The sequence below is a fragment of the Delphinapterus leucas genome, chromosome 5 (assembly GCF_059928025.1).
Source record: "Delphinapterus leucas isolate spDelLeu-1000000601 "Yukka" chromosome 5, BTC_Dleu_Yukka2, whole genome shotgun sequence".
In the NCBI taxonomy this organism is placed as follows: domain Eukaryota; kingdom Metazoa; phylum Chordata; class Mammalia; order Artiodactyla; family Monodontidae; genus Delphinapterus; species Delphinapterus leucas.
In genome coordinates this window covers 96,757,070-96,778,011 of record NC_143133.1, presented here as the reverse complement: position 1 = coordinate 96,778,011, position 20,942 = coordinate 96,757,070, and the positions used below count along the sequence as shown (strand labels likewise).

General features: G+C 38.0%; 1 protein-coding gene across 10 annotated transcripts in view; it reads left to right on the top strand.

Moving 5' to 3' along the window:
* LIN54 (lin-54 DREAM MuvB core complex component) overlaps positions 1–20,942 on the top strand; it is a 75,829-nt gene that overhangs the window by 21,039 nt on the left and 33,848 nt on the right. For 9 of the 10 annotated variants that reach the window (XR_016393347.1, XM_022599407.2, XM_022599409.2 and 6 more), the window contains exon 4: positions 4,167–4,309. The exons of the other annotated variant lie outside the window; for it this stretch is intronic. Coding sequence is in view for 8 of the 9 variants with exons in the window: in XM_022599407.2 (XP_022455115.1) it covers positions 4,167–4,309 (143 nt within the window). In the remaining variant the exon portion in view is untranslated. The remainder of the gene's footprint in view (positions 1–4,166; positions 4,310–20,942) is intronic. 10 annotated transcript variants of the gene reach the window in all.

Genomic DNA, 20,942 nt, shown 5'->3' with positions numbered 1-20,942 from the left:
GCTTTTTAATGACCTTTGGGCTTTTCATGGAAGATGGATATCTTTTTCTGTCTTTTGATCAAGATGAACTTAGTGTTTGTATAAAATCAATTTTTCTAAAATGCAAATATGATTTTGTCACACCCTTGCTTAAATTTTCTTGGCCACATCCGTTTCTTGACCTTAATCCTTCAGGAATAAGTTCAGATGCCAGAGCTTTCTTAGCATTAAAGTCATTTATTATATAACATATACCTTTTTCATTTTCACCTTGTATTAGCTCCAGACCTACTGATGTAACTTATTTCAAGAGATCACCAAATGGCCCATGTTCTCTCAGAACTTAGGCCCTTGGCACTGTTGCTTTTACCTGAAATGACTTTTTTTGCTTTCCTTATGGCTGACTCATCCATTTTATCTTTGGATTATCTCCACCTGTCTTGGAAGTTTTTGATCCTAGGTTTAGTTAGGTTCTCTTTTCTCTGACCATCTCCTATATATTTCCATAAAACTTGGTTATACCTACCAAATACTTAACTTAAATCAGACTTCTGTTAAATTTCACACTGGCTTTTAATGTTTCCATTAGTCATGGTATATTGTAATACTTGGTTTCCTTGTCTGTCTGTCTCCCCTATTGTCTGTCTGTCTCCCCTATTACACTTAAAATTTTTCTTAATAGTAATTTTGGATTTTGTTTGCCATCTAGTTTTTAAAGATTATTTTTTTAAAAATTATGATAAATACACATAACATAAAGTTGACCATTTTAACCACTGGTGGCATTAAGTACATTCATGTTGTTGTGCAACCATCACCACTGTCTGTCTCTAGGACTTTTTTCGCATTGCAAAGCTAAATCTTTGTATGCATTAAACAATAACTTCCCAATTCCTTCCTTCCCCCAGCCCCTAGCAGAGATTGTCTCTATCAATTTGACTTTTCCATGTATCTCGTATAAGTGGAATCGTACAGTATTTGTCCTTTTATGACTGGCTTTTTATGACTCTCCAATAGCTAGCACAGTTTCTAGCACATAGATGTGGTTCGGTGAATGTGTATTGTTGAGTGAATATGTGTATCATGGAGGCAGTGTGGTGTATGGGAGGAGCTATTAGGAGACTTGGGTTTTAGTTATGGGTCTTCTATTCATTTTCTCTGTGATCTTGGGTAAATATATTTTCTGTTCATCTTACTCCTTTCTGTAAAATGTTGATAACAATCACTTCACATGACTTTTGAGATGGTTAAATGAGGTACAGAGGTCCTCATTATCAGGTCCTCATTATCAGAGCTCCCAAGGTACAAGGTTGCTGCTATAGCAGAGCAAACTCCATCAATGTGAAAATATTCACTAATGAATTAATCTCTTATAGAATTAGTCCTGGCTCAGATAAGCTAGCTCTCTGCCCCCAGCCTGTCCCATCTGTAGCTTTTTGGTTATGTCTCTTTTGATTCTTGGAGAATACCTGACAGTAGAGTGTAAAATGCTTTGCAAATTGATTTCAAGGTGAAATTGTATGACTTGTATACTTTCTTGAATCTGTCTGCAGAGTCAAGGATAAACAGGGGTTTGGAGATTAATCAGGAGAAATGCTATCTGGATGAAAAACAAGTGGCCCTTCAAAGAAGAATAATTTGAATTTTAAAGGATATAGAGGGTTCTTGGGAAAATTGATGAAATCCTAAAATATTTTGGCAGAAATAATCTTCTGTATCATCCTGTTGCGCCCATCAGAGTCTGTCATTGTAATGTCATTACTAATTTTCAGAAGAATCCTCTCCCTCTCAAACAGTTCATTCTAAGAGATAGTATAGTTGTAATTATAAACTGAATTTTTGTTAAATATAAGCAAAAAAAGTTTTAGTTTTAGGGGTTTTTGTTGTTGTTATTTACAGTGAAATTTTTGTCCTTGTTTTAAATGTAATTCACTTTAACTGGCCTTTTTCTGGTATCAGTTATCCTCACTCAGGAATAGAGGATTTTTATATGTATGTTTTCTGAAATGTATGTAATGCTTAACAAATAAGAAATTATAGTAATAACTGTAAATGATGAGCATTTTATGAAAATGTGTCTTTATTGGTAGTTTCTTTTCTTAAAATAATGGTTGTTGGGGCTTTAGGCTTATCCCAGAGGTATTAGTTTTGGAAACCAGAACAGACAAACATGCTACTTCAGGCAGGCTCCACGTTTGAGGGTGCCCTTCTAAAAATATTTGATATAGATTCATTTAGTTTATATGGAATTGACTTATTTGTTATGATGTAATTCAGCCTAAAAAAACCCTATCAAAACTCTCAACTGAAATTCATTAAGGAATATGTCAATAATATAAAATGTAATCGTGTACTAAAAGAAATTGAAAAAATATATTTAAAATATTTTAAAAATTCATGTGTCAGGCAAAACTTGATTCATCTTTAAAAAAAAAATACGTATACTGTCACATTGTTATTAGAAAAAAAAACAGCCCTGAAACTCTTACATGCTAGTTCTCTATTTTTGTTTGAAGGGTAAGACCCTTCTTTTTTTTCTCTTTTTCCCTTTTTCTCTTCCTCTCTCCCTCTCTCTTTCATCTCTGACTGTATCTGTAAGTTAAATCATAGCATCTAAAGGGATTTTAGAGATAATTTAGTTATCTACCCTCTCTATTTCTTGAGTGCTTGGAGTTCCTCTTCAGCCAGTGGATTTGATTATCCAGCATCTGTTTTGAACACCTTCAGTGAGTAGAAACTCACTCATAGAAACAGTCATTTCATTTGGAAATTTTTGTTAGAAGTTCTTTCTTACTGCTTAACTGAAAATTTTCTGTTTATATTAGTGTGTGCATCTGATGGATACAGAGTGGTTCTAATCCTTCAACTTGACAGCGTGGATCAATCAGAACAGTCTTGGTTCTCTGCCATAATAAACAGTCTTTAAATCTCAGAAATTTAAGAAAACACAAATTTTATTTTGTATTCATACTTCATGGTTATCTACATGTCTACTGTGGGTTAGAAAGGGGGCTATTCTCATCATGGTCACTCAAGGACCCCGGCTGATGGAGGAGCCACCATCCAGACGCAGTGAGGAAAAGAGAGCTTTGGAAGGTCTTGCATAGGCAGTAAATGTTCTGACCCAGAAATGACACACATCACTTCTACTCATAATTTGTTGGTCAGAACTAGTCATATGGCCCTAATCTAACCACAGGGAGCCGCAGGGACGGGTAGGAAGGGCAGTCCTGCCGTGTGCCCAGAATGGAAGGGGAGGAGGTCGGCGCCAGAATGCTGAATGGCAGCATCACACAGTCTTTCAGGAATTTGGAGCTGTGTCATGTCTTTGTATTCCTCTCTCACCTAGGACAAAAATTCCTAATATTTCAACTCCTTGTGATATGATTTCCAATTCTGTAAGCCATCCAGACACACTATAGTTTTTCTGTTTTGTTCCTGAAGGATATTTCCAGAAGGGAAACACAGCATTCTTGTTGGAATCTGGCCAGGACAGCTAGAAGCATTTTTTTTTTCCCCTTTTTGGCAGACTAAAATGAGACAGTATTAAACCAGTGTTCAAGTTAGTTCAGTGACTATCTGTTTTATAGATGTGGACTTAAATTGTATCCTGAATGGTTTCAGTTCAAAGAGAAGAAGCTGAGGTATAGTAGAGAACAGAGACTGAAGTTTTAAGACTTGGATTCAAGTCCTAACTTTGAGGAGCTGTGTTACACAGGACTTGTTCCTTAGTTGTCCTGAGCCTATTTTCTTATAGATATAACCTAACAGTATAGATGAGGGAATTCCCTGGCAGTCCAATGGTTAGGACTCTGCACTCTCACTGCCGAGGGCTCGGGTTCAGTCCCTGGTTGGGAAACTAAGATCCCACAAGCCGAGCGGTGTGGCCAAGAAAACAGACAAAACACAAAGCAGTATTGATGAGAATGTGAGCAGAAGTGTTTTTGTGGACTTTCATAAGATGGTATTAAGATACTAAGTGTTACTAAGAAGCATTGTTTTGTTTCCTTCTGCCTAGGTTCACCATAGTTCATTAGACCTACTTAAGTGTTTCAGTTCATAAGTGGCTGCGTATGAAATATTGAACATATATATACTACAGTCCTTGTGGGTATAAATCATCATCAAATACATTTTTATACGATTATTGAAAAGAGTCAAACTGATGTGCTGCCTCTCATTTGCAGGTAGGGTTCTTTCACAGTCTACTCCCGGGACTCCATCAAAGACCATAACAATATCTGAAAGTGGTGTTATTGGATCAACTTTAAATTCTACAACACAGACACCAAATAAAATAGCCATCTCACCTTTGAAATCGCCAAATAAGGTAAAAAAAACAATTAGCCACAAAGGCCAAGTATTGTGGTTAATGACTTTATTTTCTTACTAGTCACTTCAGATACTTCAGTTTTAATATATTCCCAAAGAGTTAATAGGTATTTGGTGAATATCGGATTAATTTAGTAATCAAGGATGTACGACAGATAAAAAACTTACCCTGAACGCATAGTTACACAGTTATCATTTTGCATGCTAAGATTATTTTAATGGCCCTTGTGAATGTGGGTACAACATAAATCTTCTGAACGAGGTGCATTATGTAGGTGTTTGGTTCCTCTTCAGTTAATACTTGTGCAAAATTATTGTCTTTGGGTCAGTCACATATATAGTGACTCTATAAATATAAAATGTTAAATGTAACTTTTTTAAAAATAAAATATTTGGTGCCTTCTGCTTAAGCTGTCCTTGATTTTATGGAGAGCTGAGCTTTTGCTGAGTAACAGAGTAGCCAGAGTACTAGAAATTGCCATCAAATGCTGGTGATCATATTAATTCGGGTTTTTTAGGCTTAACACAGCTCATTCAGAGCATCTGAAAGCTTGTCTTAATTTATTTTCTTTTTAAGGGGGCAAAGTACCTATCATTTTAGGTCAAGTTAAGTAGTCTTAGCTCACTTTCCTAGAACATACAGATGTCATTATACCAGCATAACATTTTGGAACAAGTATGCTTTAAAGGACATATTCAGGTGGAAAGCCAAGCATCATTATTCTGTAAGGTGCCACCCTTGCGATTCTGGAAACACACTGCCCTTTGTACCTGCCTTTTTCCTTAATTCGCTACTATTCATGAGTAGAACAAACATTAAACGTTTGCCTTACATTTTTTAAAAGTCTAACTGTTGGTTTCTGTTTTAATGAGACTTGACTACAGTGTATAAATACGATGTCTGTTACAGTTTATTAAAATGGGATTCTACCTGCATGATAATACAGATAATTATCTACTTAAATGGAATGAATTCAACAGACATTTGAGTGCTCACTATGTGCTCTGCATAGTGATAGGCACTGGGGATAAAAGCATGAATAAGATAAATTTTAAATTTCAGGTAGTCCAGTAGGGAAGTTAGAGTTAAACATTAAGAATTGCCCTACAGAATCATAACGGTCACAGGTGGATTGAAGAGCCCTGTTGTGTCTGTCAGAGAAGGTTTATACAAAGGGTGCTATTCCTGAAAGGTCTTAACCTTAAAGGTGGTTCAGGCCTTAGCTATGGGTGAGCATAGGAGGTTTCCAAATTGAGATAATACTTTACACAAAAGTGTAAAAGCATGGCCCCGTGTAAAAGGGTAGTGTAGGGAGCTACCTTGCTTTGGTAGTGTGAGAGCCAAGGGTGCTAAAGTTAGATGGAAGGTTTCGTTACCCTCAGGGAAGTTTGGATTTTATTGTTCTTAAAGACTTTCTGTGACTTCCCATTGCTTCTAGGACAGTGGTTCTCAACCTTGTCTGCACGTTGGAATCACCTGGGGAGCTCTAATAAATACCAATGCCTGGTTCTTATCCCTGAAGACTCTGTTTTAATTGGCCTGGAGTTTGGCTTGGTATCAGGATTTTTTAAGGCTAAGTGATTCTAATGAGTAGCCTAGATTAAAGACAACTGCTCTAGGATAATATGAGATTTGCATTTCAAAAAAGATTACTCTGTAGCATAATGAAAGATAGTTTGGAGGAAGGTAAGCCTGGATTCTAGAAGAGACCAGTTAGGTTAGTTATTCTCAACCTTGGCTACACTTTGGAAGCACGTGGAGACCTTTCGAAAAAACTCATGGCTGACCTCCACCTGATCCCACTTAAATCAGCCTTTAGGCTGGGGCCTAAGTATTAGATTTAATATTTTAAAATGTTAAAGTATAGGCCAGGGTAGAGAATCACTAAATTAGATTATTTTAGTACTTCACATTTGAGCTAGACTAGTAGCTAAGGGGCTAGGAAGAAGAGATGTGTTGAAAGAGGTGTAAGACATAATGACTGGATGTCAGGGTATAGGGAGGGGAGAACCTAAGGGATGACTCCTAGACTCCTAACCTGAAGCACACAGTAGTGGTGGCACTGTGGGCTGGTATGTGGGCTATATCTGATGGCATACAAATAAGAACTAGCTTTATTTTTCTCTTATCCTTGACTTTAGCCATGTCATGTTGAATCTTCCTTCTCTGGCTCTTGACAAGACGTCGTTTTTACTATAAGAACAAGCCTTATTTTGATGATTAAATTCAAAGGTATGAAAAGTCTACTCCAAACCTTACATCTAGTTGAATGGATGTAACTCAGACCTAATCATGACTCAGGGACCATGCAGTAAAGGAGTATTATCTGTTTCTTCACTCTTCTACTTCTTCCCTCTTTCTGCTTTTGGCTTCTGATTGGAAGGAAAATTAGAAGAGAAAGGACAAAGTTTTATGTGACTGGGACTGTTGTAATCCAACTGCCAATGTTCTCTGTGTGACAGGTGTCCAAGTGTGGCCTTTTACAGTTGTGCATTTAGGATGGTTTTTGGAGGCCCCCGTGGTATGCCCACATTGCCCAGGTCCCTTTTATGGTGCACACTCCAGCTACCGTTGGCAGGCCTCTAACTATCTCTTCCCTCCTGTAGTCTACCTACAGCCTGTTACTGCTGAGTCTCCTTCCTCAAGAAGGCACATGTCTTTGGCCTACCGAGATGCTTTAGCCCTTCTGCAGCATCTGTTGTATTTAGCTAATGGGAAACCTATAGAACTCAGTGGTAGAAATGTAGCTCATCTAACTGCTGTCCTCTGAGTCCTTGCTCTGCCGTTTTGAAGCTCCATCCAACTTCTTGCTTTCAGAATTCTCCAGGCTGGGACCAGTTTCTGTGTTCACATATGGCCTAAACTCCTGGGGATATGTCAGGTTCTTTTGGGCTTTTAAGAGTTTCTTTATCTCAGTATGTTGCCAGCCAAAGATTCAGATGTCAAATCCCTTCTTGTAGTTATCACCCAGTCTGTCCCAGAGGTTTTCTTGGAGAACCCCTGCTTTTGTTCTCACTAAGGTTGTAAAGCCCTAGCATTCTCTATGTTTATGAATTCACTTCTGTTTCTAATCTTGTTTTGTTTCATTTTCAATAGGCGGGAGGTGGGTGATAGAGATGCTGTCTTTTAGCAACTCTGGCATGGATGTTCTTTTTAGAGTGTAGGGGAGTTTATCATTTGTAGTTCTCAGCTTTGGGGGTTTCACTAGAGCCAAATTTTAAGATCGGAGAAAACATCCCATTATCCTTTTATACTAGAGAGGAAATACAGTAGGAATGGGTGGTTTAGGCAAAGAGATATTGTTCTTGGAGATGTTTGTCATGGAAGTACCCACTGCTTGTCTAGAGGAGGATGTCTGTTAGGAAGCTGAATATAGGCAGTGGCTAAAACTATGTGTACAGATGAACCTAACCAGGGAGCATGAGGTTTTGTGCAGAGTGAAAAGAAAAGCAGGACTGAACCACAGAATATTAAGAGTTAGTAGAAGAAAAGAGCCAGTGGAAGAGAAGGAATGATAAGAGAGGAAGTATGAGAAACTTAACAAAATGAGAAGGGAGGATGGTTTCAAGAATGATGCCGGTCAACAATTTCAAATGTCATAGAAATGTCAATTAAGAAAAAGTCTAAAAAGTAAAGATTTGCTGGAGATGTCCTTGCTCCCATTAATCAAAAGTGGTCAAAAGGAAACCTCAATCACTCATTCTTCCTTCCCTGCCAGCACTCACAGTCTGACCACCATCTGCCTTGAATCTGCTGGGACTTCTCTCATTATTTGTTCCTGTTTATACAGGGTGCCATCAAAAGGCCCAGACTCCTAGATTACCTTTCATTTCCCACATCTAATCTCCTTGAAGTTGTCAGTATCTTCTGTCCCGTTACCCACCACCCATCCCCAACTCGTAAAATCCTTCCACTGTGCCCTATTTGGAGTTCATAAGCAAAATAATCTCCCAGTCCTCAACCTCTTTGCTGAATATTCCTTTTATTTTCTTACTCTAATGGATACCTGACTCTTCCCAATGGTACTGCTTCCCCTGCAGACCTCTTAAGTGATGACTCCTTCAGCCTGTTATACCATCGAGCCTGGAAGGGGGCCTAGGGAATAAGTGTCTTCCTGGCTTGTTCTCATTACAATTTGCAGACTATGCTCACTCTCTTCTCCATCTTTGAAACTAATGTTAACCAGGTTCCTTGTGGAAAGTCGGGCACGTCTAATATCTTCTCAATTTACTTGATATTGTAGTTGTCTTTTGGGGCAGATTTCTTCCATTATATTTATTTTCTAAAGTAATCCTCAGTTTTCTTAAGTATTTATTAGACATGCAAATAAGCATTAAGCTAATGAAAGCATGATTCGGCAAGGTTTGCTTTCTTTTTACTTTAGATTTTAGTAATACTGTTATCTTCTAGTTTCGGACATTTAATGTGTCTTTTGTCCTGTAATCTTATTGTTGTGTTTTAGTATTTTTTTTTCATGGCATATTTTAGTTTATTTCAGAAGTACAATGGTTTGACATTAAAAAAAATCTATCCATTTAATTTACAACATTAATAAGAAAAAATAATTACATGACAATCTCATTACATGCAGAAAAATTCTGAAAATAGCCAGCCTTCATTCTGGTTAAAACTACTTGAAACAGTAAAAATAAATACTTTTGTAACTTGAAAATGAGGATGAATACATCAAACTTCATGTAATGGTGAATGTTGAACAAAGATACCCACTTTCAACACTTGTTCAGTTCCACTGCAGCTCTGAGTTAATGCAGTAAGGCAAGAAAAAGAAATAAATGGCGTAGAGCTTCAAAATAAAGTAAAAATTTGTCACAATTTACATATTACATTATAATATATGTGTAAAATATAAGAATCTGCTATTGAACTATTAGAATTAATGTATAAATTTAATTGATGGTTATACATGTGGTCAGTATAAAAAAAGATGATTAGATATGTGGTCAGTATAAAAAAATCAATATTTATAGACTTTTACACTTAATAAAGTTTTGTTATGATTGATTTTAAATCTTCCATCTTTTTTTTTTACATCTTTATTGGAGTATAATTGCTTTACAATGGTGTGTTAGTTTCTGCTTTATAACAAAGTGAATCAGTTATACATATGTTCCCATATCTCCCTCCCTCTTGCATCTCCCTCCCTATCCGACACATCCAGGTGGTCACAAAGCACCGAGCTGATCTCCCTGTGCTATGCGGCTGCTTCCCACTAGCTATCTGTTTTACGTTTGGTAGTGTATATATGTCCATGCCACTCTCTCACTTTGTCACAGTTTACCCTTCCCCCGCCCCATATCCTCAAGTCCATTCTCTAGTAGGTCTGTGTCTTTATTCCCGTCTTACCCCTAGGTTCTTCATGACATTTTTTTTTCTTATATTCCATATATATGTGTTAGCATACAGTATTTGTCTTTCTCTTTCTGACTTACTTCACTCTGTATGACAGACTCGAGGTCCATCCACCTCACTACAAATAACTCAATTTCGTTTCTTTTTATGGCTGAGTAATATTCCATTGTATATATGTGCCACATCTTCTTTATCCATTCATCCGATGATGGACACTTAGGTTGTTTCCATCTCCTGGCTATTGTAAATAGAGCTGGAATGAACATTTTGGTACATGACTCTTTTTGAATTATGGTTTTCTGACGGTATATGCCCAGTAGTGGAATTGATGGGTCATATGGTAGTTCTATTTGTAGTTTTTTAAGGAACCTCCATACTGTTCTCCATACTGGCTGTACCAATTCACATTCCCACCAGCAGTACAGGAGTGTTCGCTTTTCTCCACACCCTCTCCAGCATTTATTGTTTCTAGATTTTTTGATGATGGCCAATCTGACCGGTGTGAGATAATATCTCATTGTAGTTTTGATTTGCATTTCTCTAATGATTAATGATGTTGAGCATTCTTTCATGTGTTTGTTGACAGTTTGTATATCTTCTTTGGAGAAATGTCTGTTTAGGTCTTCTGCCCATTTTTGGATTGGGTTGTTTGTTTTTTTGTTATTGAGCTGCATGAGCTGCTTATAAATTTTGGAGATTAATCCTTTGTCAGATGCTTCATTTGCAAATGTTTTCTCCCATTCTGAGGGTTGTCTTTTGGTCTTGTTTATGATTTCCTTTGCTGTGCAAAAGCTTTGAAGTTTCATTAGGTCCCATTTGTTTGTTTTTATTTCCATTTCTCTAGGAGGTGGGTCAAAAAGGATCTTGCTGTGATTTATGTCATAGAGTGTTTTGCCTATGTTTTCCACTAAGAGTTTGATAGTTTCTGGCCTTACATTTAGGTCTTTAATCCATTGTGAGCTTATTTTTGTGTATGGTGTTAGGGAGTGATCTAATCTCATACTTTTACATGTAGATGTCCAGTTTTCCCAGCACCACTTATTGAAGAGGCTGTCCTTTCTCCACTGTACATTCCTGCCTCCTTTATTAAAGATAAGGTGACCATATGTGCATGGGTTTATCTCTGGGCTTTCTATCCTGTTCCATTGATCTATATTTCTGCTTTTGTGCCACTACCATACTGTCTTGATTACTGTAGCTTTGTAGTATAGTCTGAAGTCTGGGAGCCTGATTCCTCCAGCTCTGATTTTCGTTCACAAGATTGCTTTGGCTATTTGGGGTCTTTTGTGTTTCCATACAAATTGTGAAATTTTTTGCTCTAGTTCTGTGAAAAATGCCAGTGGTAGTTTGATAGGGATTGCATTGAATCTGTAGATTGCTTTGGGTAGTAGAGTCATTTTCACAATGTTGATTCTTCCAATCCAAGAACATGGTGTACCTCTCCATCTATTTGTATCATCTTTAATTTCTTTCATCAGTGTCTTATTATTTTCTGCATACAGGTCTTTTGTAGGTTTATTCCTAGATATTTTATTCTTTTTGTTGCAACGGTAAATGGGATGTTTTCTTGATTTCACTTTCAGATTTTTCATCATTAGTGTATAGGAATGCCAGAGATTTCTGTGCATTAATTTTGTATCCTGCTACTTTACCAAATAAGTTGATTAGCTCTAGTAGTTTTCTGGTAGCATCTTTAGGATTCTCTATGTATAGTATCATGTCACCTGCAAACAGTGACAGTTTTACTTCTTCTTTTCCAATTTGTATTCCCTTTATTTCTTTTTCTTCTCTGATTGCTGTGGCAAAAACTTCCAAAACTGTGTTGAATAATAGTGGTGAGAGTGGGCAACCTTGTCTTGTTCCTGATCTTAGTGGAAATGCTTTCAGTTTTTCACCATTGAGGACGATGTTGGCTGTGAGTTTGTCATATATGGCCTTTATTATGCTGAGGAAAGTTCCCTCTATGCCTACTTTCTGGAGGGTTTTTATCATAAATGGGTGTTGAATTTTGTCGAAAGCTTTCTCTGCATCTATTGAGGTGATCATATGGTTTTTATTCTTCAATTTGTTAATATGGTGTATCACGTTGATTGATTTGCGTATATTGAAGAATCCTTGCACTCCTGGAGTAAACCCCACTTGATCATGGTGTGTGATCCGTTTAATGTGCTGTTGGATTCTGTTTGCTAGTATTTTGTTGAGGAGTTTTGCATCTATGTTCATCAGTGATATTGGCCTGTAGCTTTCTTTCTTTCTGACATCCTTGCCTGGTTTTGGGGTCAGGGTGATGGTGGCCTCGTAGAATGAGTTTGGGAGTGTTCCTCTCTCTGCTATATTTTGGAAGAGTTTGAGAAGGATACGTGTTAGCTCTTCTCTAAATGTTTGATAGAATTCGCCTGTGAAGCCATCTGGTCCTGGGCTTTTGTTTGTTGGAAGATTTTTAATCACAGTTTCAATTTCAGTGCTTGTGATTGGTCTGTTCATATTTTCTATTTCTTCCTGATTCAGTCTTGGCAGGTTGTGCATTTCTAAAAATGTGTCCATTTCTTCCAGTTGTCCATTTTATTGGCGTAGCGTTGCTTGTAGTAATGTCTCATGATCTTTTGTATTTCTGCAGTGTCAGTTGTTACTTCTCCTTTTTCATTTCTAATTCTATTGATTTGAGTCTTCTCCCTTTTTTTCTTGATGAGTCTGGCTAATGGTTTATCAATTTTGTTTATCTTCTCAAAGAACCAGCTTTTAGTTTTATTGATCTTTGCTATCGTTTTCTTCATTTCTTTTTCATTTATTTCTGATCTGATTTTTATGATTTCTTTCTGCTAACTTTGGGTTTTTTTTGTTCTTCTTTCTCTAATTGCTTTAGGTGCAAGGTTAGGTTGTTGATTCGAGATGTTTCCTGTTTCTTAAGGTAGGATTGTATTGCTATAAACTTCCCTCTTAGAAATGCTTTTGCTACATCCCATAGGTTTTGGGTTGTCTTGTCTCCATTGTCATTTGTTTCTAGGTATTTTTAAATTTCCTCTTTGATTTCTTCAGTGATCACTTTATTATTAAGTAGTGTATTGTTTAGCCTCCATGTGTTTGTATTTTTTACAGATCTTTTCCTGTAATTGATATCTAGTCTCATAGCGTTGTGGTCAGAAAAGATACTTGATAGAATTTCAATTTTCCTAAATTTACCAAGGCTTGATTTGTGACCCAAGATATGATCTATCCTGGAGAATGTTACATGAGCACTTGAGAAAAATGTGTATTCTGTTGTTTTTGGATGGAATGTCCTATAAATATCAATTAAGTCCATTTGGTTAATGTATCATTTAAAGCTTGTGTTTCCTTATTTATTTTCATTTTGGATGATCTGTCCATTGGTGAAAGTGGGGTGTTGAAGTCCCCTACTATCAATGTGTTAGTGTCGATTTCCCTTTTTATGGCTGTTAGTATTTGTCTTATGTATGGAGGTCCTCCTATGTTGGGTGCATAAATATTTACAATTGTTATACCTTCTTCTTGGATCGATCCCTTGATCATTATGTAGTATCCTTCTTTGTCTCTTCTTATAGTCTTTATTTTAAAGTCTATTTTGTCTGATATGAGAATTGCTACTCCAGCTTTCTTTTGGTTTCCATTTGCATGGAATATCTTTTTCCATCCCCTTACTTTCAGTCTGTATGTGTCTCTAGGTCTTAAGTGGGTCTCTTGTAGACAGCATATTTATGGATCTTGTTTTTGTATCCATTCAGCCAGTCTGTGTCTTTTGGGGGCAGCATTTAATCCATTTACATTTAAGGTAATTATCGATATGTATGTTTGTATTCCCATTTTCTTAATTGTTTTGGGTTCGTTATTGTACGTCTTTTCCTCCTCTTGTGTTTCTGCCTAGAGAAGTTCCTTTAGCATTTGTTGTAAAGCTGGTTTGGTGGTGCTGAACTCTCTCAGCTCTTGCTTGTCTGTAAAGGTTTTCATTTCTCCATCAAATCTGAGTGAGATCCTTGCTGGGTAGAGTAATCTTGGTTGTAGGTTTTTCTCCTTCATCACTTTAAATATGTCCTGCCAGTCCCTTCTGGCTTGCAGTGTTTCTGCTGAAAGATCAGCTGTTAACCTTATGGGGATTCCCTTGTGTGTTATTTGTTGTTTTTCCCTTGCTGCTTTTAATATGTTTTCTTTGTATTTAATTTTTGACAGTTTAACGTGTCTTCGCGTGTTTCTCCTTGGATTTATCCTGTATGCGACTCTCTGTGCTTCCTGGAGTTGATTAACTATTTCCTTACCCATATTAGGGAAGTTTTCAGCTATAATCTCTTTAAATATTTTCTCAGTCCGTTTCTTTTTCCCTTCTTCTTCTGGAACCCCTATAATTTGAATGTTGGTGCATTTAATGTTGTCCCAGAGGTCTCTGAGACTGTCCTCAGTTCTTTTCATTCTTTTTTCTTTATTCTGCTCTGCAGTAGTTACTTCCACTATTTTATCTAACAGGTCACTTATCCATTCTTCTGCCTCAGTTATTCTGCTATTGATCCCATCTAGAGTATTTTTAATTTCATTTATTGTGTTCATCATTGCTTGTTTTATCTTTATTTCTTCTAGGTCCTTGTTAAATGTTTCTTGCATTTTGTCTATTCTATTTCCAAGATTTTGGATCATCTTTACTATCATTATTCTGAATTCTTTTTCAGGTAGACTGCCTATTTCCTCTTCATTTGTTAGGTCTGGTGGGTTTTTATCTTGCTCCTTCATCTGCTGTGTGTTTTTCTGTCTTCTCATTTTGCTTATCTTACTGTGTTTGGGGTCTCCTTTTTGCAGGCTGCAGGTTCGTAGTTCCCGTTGTTTTTGGTGTCTGTCCCCAGTGGCTAAAGTTGGTTCAGTGCGTTGTGTAGGCTTCCTGGTGGAGGGTACTAGTGCCTGTGTTCTGGTGGATGAGGCTGGATCTTGTCTTTCTGGTGGGCAGGTCCACGTCTGGTGGTGTGTTTTGGGGTGTCTATGGACTTATGATTTTAGGCAGCCTCTCTGCTAATGGGTGGGGTTGTGTTCCTGTCTTGCTATTTGTTTGGCATAGGGTGTCCAGCACTGTAGCTTGCTGGTCGTTGAGTGAAGCTGGGTCTTGGTGTTGAGATGGAGATAACTGGGAGATTTTTGCTGTTTGATATTGTGTGGAGTTGGGAGGTCTCTTGTTGACCAGTGTCCTGAAGTTGGCTCTCCCACCTCAGAGGCACAGCACTGACTCCTGGCTGCAGCACCAAGAGCCTTTCATCCACACGGCTCAGAATAAAAGGGAGAACAAGTAGAAAGAAAGAAAGAAAAAGAAAGAAAGAGAGAGAGAGAGAGAGAGAGAGGAAGGAAGGAAGAAAAGAGAGAGAGGGAGGGAGGGAAGGCAGAAGGAAGGAAGATGATAAAATAAAATAAAGTAAGATAAAATAAAATAAAGTTATCAAAAAATAATTATTAAGAAAAAAATTTTTTTAAAGAAAAAACAAACAAACAAAAACGGACGGATATGGCTTTCCTGGTGGCGCAGTGGTTGAGAGTCTGCCTGCCAATGCAGGGGACACGGGTTCGTGCCCTGGTCCGGGAATATCCCACATGCCGCAGAGCGGCTGGGCCCGTGAGCCATGGCCGCTGAGCCTGCGCGTCTGGAGCCTGTGCCTGGAGACTGTGCTCCGCGACAGGAGAGGCCACAACAGTGAGAGGCCCGCATACCGCAAAAAAAAAAAAACAACGGATGGATAGAACCCAAGGACAAATGGTGAAAGCAAAGCTATACAGAGAAAATCTCACACAGAAGCATACACATACACACTCACAAAAAGAGGAAAAGGGGGAAAAATAATAAATCTTGCTCTCAGAGTCCACCTCCTCAATTTGGGATGATTCGTTGTCTATTCATGTATTCCACAGATGCAGGGTACATCAAGTAGATTGTGGAGCTTTAATCCGCTGCCTCTTAGGCTGCTGGGAGAGATTTCCCTTTCTCTTCTTTGTTCTCACAGCTCCCAGGGGCTCAGCTTTGGATTTCGCCCCGCCTCTGCGTGTTGGTCGCGGGTGGGCGTCTGTTCTTCGTTCAGACAGGACGGGGTTAAAGGAGCCGCTGATACGGCGGCTCTGGCTCACTCAGGCCGGGGGGAGGGAGGGGCATGGAGTGCGGGGCGAGCCTGCGGCGGCAGAGGCCAGCATGAAGTTGCACCAGCCTGAGGCCTGCACAGGCTCCCCGGAAGGGAGGTGTGCATAGTGACCTGTGCTCGCACACTGGCTTCTTGGTGGCGGCAGCAGCAGCCTTAGTGTCTCATGCCCGTCTCTGGGGTCCGCGCTGTTAGCCACGGCTCGCGCCCGTCTTTAGAGCTCCTTTAAGCATCGCTCTTAATCCCCTCTCTTTGCACACCAGGAAACAAAGAGGGAAGAAAAAGTCTCTTGCCTCTTCGGCAGGTCCAGACTTTTCCCCGGACTCCCTCCCGGCTAGCCGTGGTGCAGTAACCCCCTGCAGGCTGTGTTCACGCTGCCAACCCCAGTCCCGAGGCTCAGCTCCCAGCCCCGCCCACCCGGGCTGGTGAGTGCCGGGTCGGCACCTATCCTCTGCAGGAATCTCCCTGCTTTGCCCTCCGCACCCCTGTTGCTGCGCTCTCCTCCGCGGCTCCGAAGCTTCCCCTCTCGGCCACCCACAGTCTCCGCCTGGGAAGGGGCTTCCTAGTGTGTGGAAACCTTTCCTCCTTCACAGCTCCCTCCCACTGGTGCAGGTCCAGTCCCTATTCTTTTGTCTCTGTTTTTTCTTTTTTCTTTTGCCCTACCCAGGTACTTGGGGACTTTCTTGCCTTTTGGGATATCTGAGGTCTTCTGCCAGCATTCAGTAGGTGTTCTCTAGGAGTTGTTCCACGCGTAGATGTATTTCTGGTGTATCTGGGGGGAGGAAGGTGTTCTCCGTGTCTTACTAGTCCGCCATCTTCCCCCTCCTCTAAATCTTCCATCTTACTAGTTACTTTTTCTTTTTCCCATCTGTTTTTTTTCTTTATTTCTTTTTTAAATATTTATTTATTTATAATTTATAAGTTTTTTATTTTGGCTGTGCTGAGTCTTAGTTGCAGCATGCGGGATCTTTAGTTGCGGTACAAGGACTTGTTGCGATATGTGGGCTTTTTAGTTGCGGCATGTGAGATCTAGTTCCCCAACCTTGGATGGAACCTGGGCCCCCTACATTGGGAGCGGGACCAGCAGGGAGGTGCCTCTTTTTCTTTAACTTTTTTTCTGCCTTTTTTTGGGAGCAAATTGAGTATTTTTTATGATTCTATTTTACCTGCACTATTGGCATATTATACTTTAATTTATTTTTTGGTTGCACTCGAGTCAAATATAAGTTTTTGACTTATCACAGTTTACCTTCAAATTTATATCCCTTCGTGTAGGGTAAGAACCTTATATCGAATGCTCCCAATTCCTCCCTCCCATCCTTTGAGCTATCATTGTTAAACATTTTACTTTTACATGTTATAAACTCCATAATAGATTTTACTGTTTTTGCTTTACACAAAATTACCTTTTAAAATGATTAAAAATTAAGAAAAACAAATCCTGTGTTTATTTTCATTTGAACTGAATCCTACATATGCTTTCTTTATGTAGGCCCCGATCTCTGTCTAGTATCAAACTCCTCCCTAAAGAACTATCTTTGATGTTTCTTTTAATGAAAATCTGCTTATAAGAAATTCTTTCAGCTTTTGTTCGCCTGAAGAAGTCTTATTTTGCCATTATTTTTGAAAGATATTTCTGCTGGGTAAAAGATTTTTGGTTGTCAGTTTTCCCCATACTCTAAAAATGTCAGTTCATTGACTTCTAGATTGCATAATTTCTGCTGAGAAATAATGTTGTAAGTTTTGTCTATTTTCTCCCTGTATATAATGTCTTTTTTTTCCTTTTCCTAGCTGCCGTCAAGATTTTCTCTTTGTATTTGGATTTCTGTCGTTTGACTATTATGTGTCCAGATGTCTGTTTTGTTGTTGTTCTTTTCTTTTTAAAATATACATTTGTCTTGATTTTAAAGCTTCTCAGACCTTTGATTTATTGTCTTTTATTTTTGGAAAACTTTTGACCATATCTCTTCAAATCTTCTTCTGTCTTGTTTTTTCTCTCTTTTCATTCTAGAACTCCAGTTTCAAAAATGTTGGACTGAGATAGTTCCGTAGCTCTTAGATGCTCTGTTCTGCCCCTCGCTCCGCCCCTGCCACTCCCTTTTCTTTGTGTTTCAGCTTGGATAATTTCTATTGACCTATCTTCAAATTAGTTGATTCTTTCCTCAATTGCGAGGAGTCTACTAAAGGGCCCATTGAAGGACTTCTTCATCTCTGATCATTGTGTTTATTCTATTTCTAGCATTTCCATCTGGCTCTTTTTTATAGTTTCCATTTCTCTGCTGCATTTCCCCTCTGTTCATTGCAGTTGTCTTCGTTTCCTACTAGGTCTGTTAACATATTAATCATAGTTATTTTAAAGTCCTTATCTGATGATTGCAACATCTAGGTTATCTTTAAGTCTGGCTTTCATTTTAGAATGGCCATCTGGGCTATTTTTTTTTTTTTTAAACCTTATACATCTAAGGTGGGGAAACTATATTCTATGAAAGGTAGATAACTTAGCACAAGGAGTGAAGCTGGGCTGTTGATTCATATCAAATCTGATCAGAAAGACTTCAGGATAGTTAAACTTTTGGATAACTGAAGTTCAAAAATGGTAAAAGTCTGCAGAGCTTGGGTCCTGGAAAATTGGATTAAAGAATTGAGGGTTAGAAACCTCAAAACCCTTTCTTTCTCACTAATTTGGTCTTAGAGTAAGTAAATATTTCAAAATGTCAGGCCTGTCACACTTTATGTAATGTTGATGGGTTCTTTTTTTTCCTGACTATCTTTATAATGAACATGAATACGTCTTCAAAATATACTACTCTTTTAAGAGTCTATGCAAATTATCCTGGACATCCTTGAATACACCTTATACATACTTCTTGTCAGTTTTTCTCTTCTACCCAGGGGAGTGCTCTTCTTTTTTGGCCTTATTTGGCAAACAGATTTTTCCTGTTTGCCCTCTCTATGGTAAGTAATTGAATCATCCCATAGCCATTTAGGGTGCAGAATGTACTTAACTCCCAGGGGAGGAATTTCAGAGCATAAGCTATGTGCAAATGGTTTAAGAAAAGTTTCTTACTTCTCTGAAATCTATGACCAGTATAACTTATTGAACTCTTTCTACTTCTAGGTCTTTTAGCTTGGGTAGAATTCTATAAAGCTTCTATAATTAAATTCTAGATTCAACATTTTACTATAGTTGCTTCATCATTTATTTACACATCCCTGTATCCAACTTTTTTTTTTTTTTTTTCTGCTGTACGCGGGCCTCTCACTGTTGTGGCCTCTCCCGTTGCGGAGCACAGGCTCCAGACGCGCAGGCTCAGCGGCCATGGCTCACGGGCCCAGCCGCTCAGCGGCATGTGGGATCTTCCCGGACCAGGGCACGAACCCGTGTCCCCTGCATCGGCAGGCGGATTCTCAACCACTGTGCCACCAGGGAAGTCCTATCCATCTTATTTTTAAAATGCATTTCAGAGTAAGTTGCCCATGTTCAGTATATGTCTCCCCAAATATTCCATCAAGCATACCATTAACTAGAATTCACTACTTGTTTAGAGGGTTTTCTTTTTCCTTTTGAGGTAAAATTCACATATACTGAAATATGCAAATCTTAAACATTTGGATGTTTTCAGCTAAAATGCATATATCTATGCAACAAAAAACACCTCTATTACGATAAAGAACATTATTACCTCAAGAAGTTAACAATTAAAAAATTTTTTTCCTATTTCTGAATGTATTAGGGTAAACAGTGCACCTGTCATTTGATAGGTTTTGGTAAAAAGCCTTTATTACCTATTTCCTAGAAACTGAGAAACAAACAACTGCAGATTATTAATTCTTTTGCTTGTAGTTCAGAGTTTCCCTTTTTTTTTCCCTAATAAATTGAAGGAGGACGTAAGTAAGTTTACAGATCATTAAAAATAATTTTTGATGGTAGAATACAATGTGATTTTTGTATAAAACTCAGGATTTCCAGGTATTAATGTATATTATTACAATAAATATCCTTCTGTTCATATAAACTTATTTGTGAAAATAATGTTTTTCACTATTTATAAAAACACAGGAATAGAATTGATGCTGAAATGTCTAGTGATGTGAAGTATTCATTTATGGATACAGGAAGTAATCTTTTAAAATGATCATCTTATTGAAAGATGCATTTCAATAAAGTCTTTTTATATTGTAATAATCACAATTTGTAATATATTTGTTGTTTTAAGTGTATACAATAATTGTATTATGAACTCAATCAAGACAAAATTATTTAACACTTAGAGCTTTACATAAATACATCTTTTTGTTTCAGAGAATTATGATAAAAGAATTTCAAGGATAAAAATGTTACACTAGAATAAAATTTTTAGAGGATATGGAATTCAAACACAAGTTCACAGAGGAAAAGGAATAATATAAATTTCTGACTGCTAAAGAGTTCTTTGTTTATATTTTAAAAAATATAATAGATACTTGTGAGTATCAAATCACTATGTTGATTTGATTCCATTGAATGCATTTTAAAAAGTAATGTGACAGTTTTACTTTTTAAATGCTAATATTTATAATGGGCTAGAAATTACAGTAAACTGAGTGAAGTTCTCAGTCTCCCTGAAGGTTATCTCCACTCCAGCCAACTGGAAGGGAAAACACATGGAAAAGCACATGTTGGGAGGCTTTTATGGACCAGACCAGATGGATGTTGCATCGTTCACTTCACTAGCTAAAGCTCAGTCTTGTAGGCTTACCTTACTACAAGGGAGCCTAGGAAATATAATCTGGCTATATGCCTAGGAAGCAGAAGAGAATATGGATTTTGGTTAGCAGTAAGCAGTCTGTAGTGTAATCATCCATATGTAGTGTAGTAGTGCTGTATTAACAAAGGTAGTTGACATTAGTTAGGCAGGAAACTGGAAGTCTGAACAATAGTGAAGATTTCCTGCTATAAAGAGTCACTCTTCCATTCTCCATTTTTGAGTGGCTATCAATATTTATTGAGGTCCATGTGTGCTATGTGCTGAGGCTGTGGGAACTATGGAAGAGCTTACAGTGGTTGAGCAGACAAAATTCAATGCATGTAAAACAATAATGAACAATGAAATAGATGCTAAGTTGTGTGGTATAGACAAGGTGGTATGAAACTAAAGAGAAAAGAA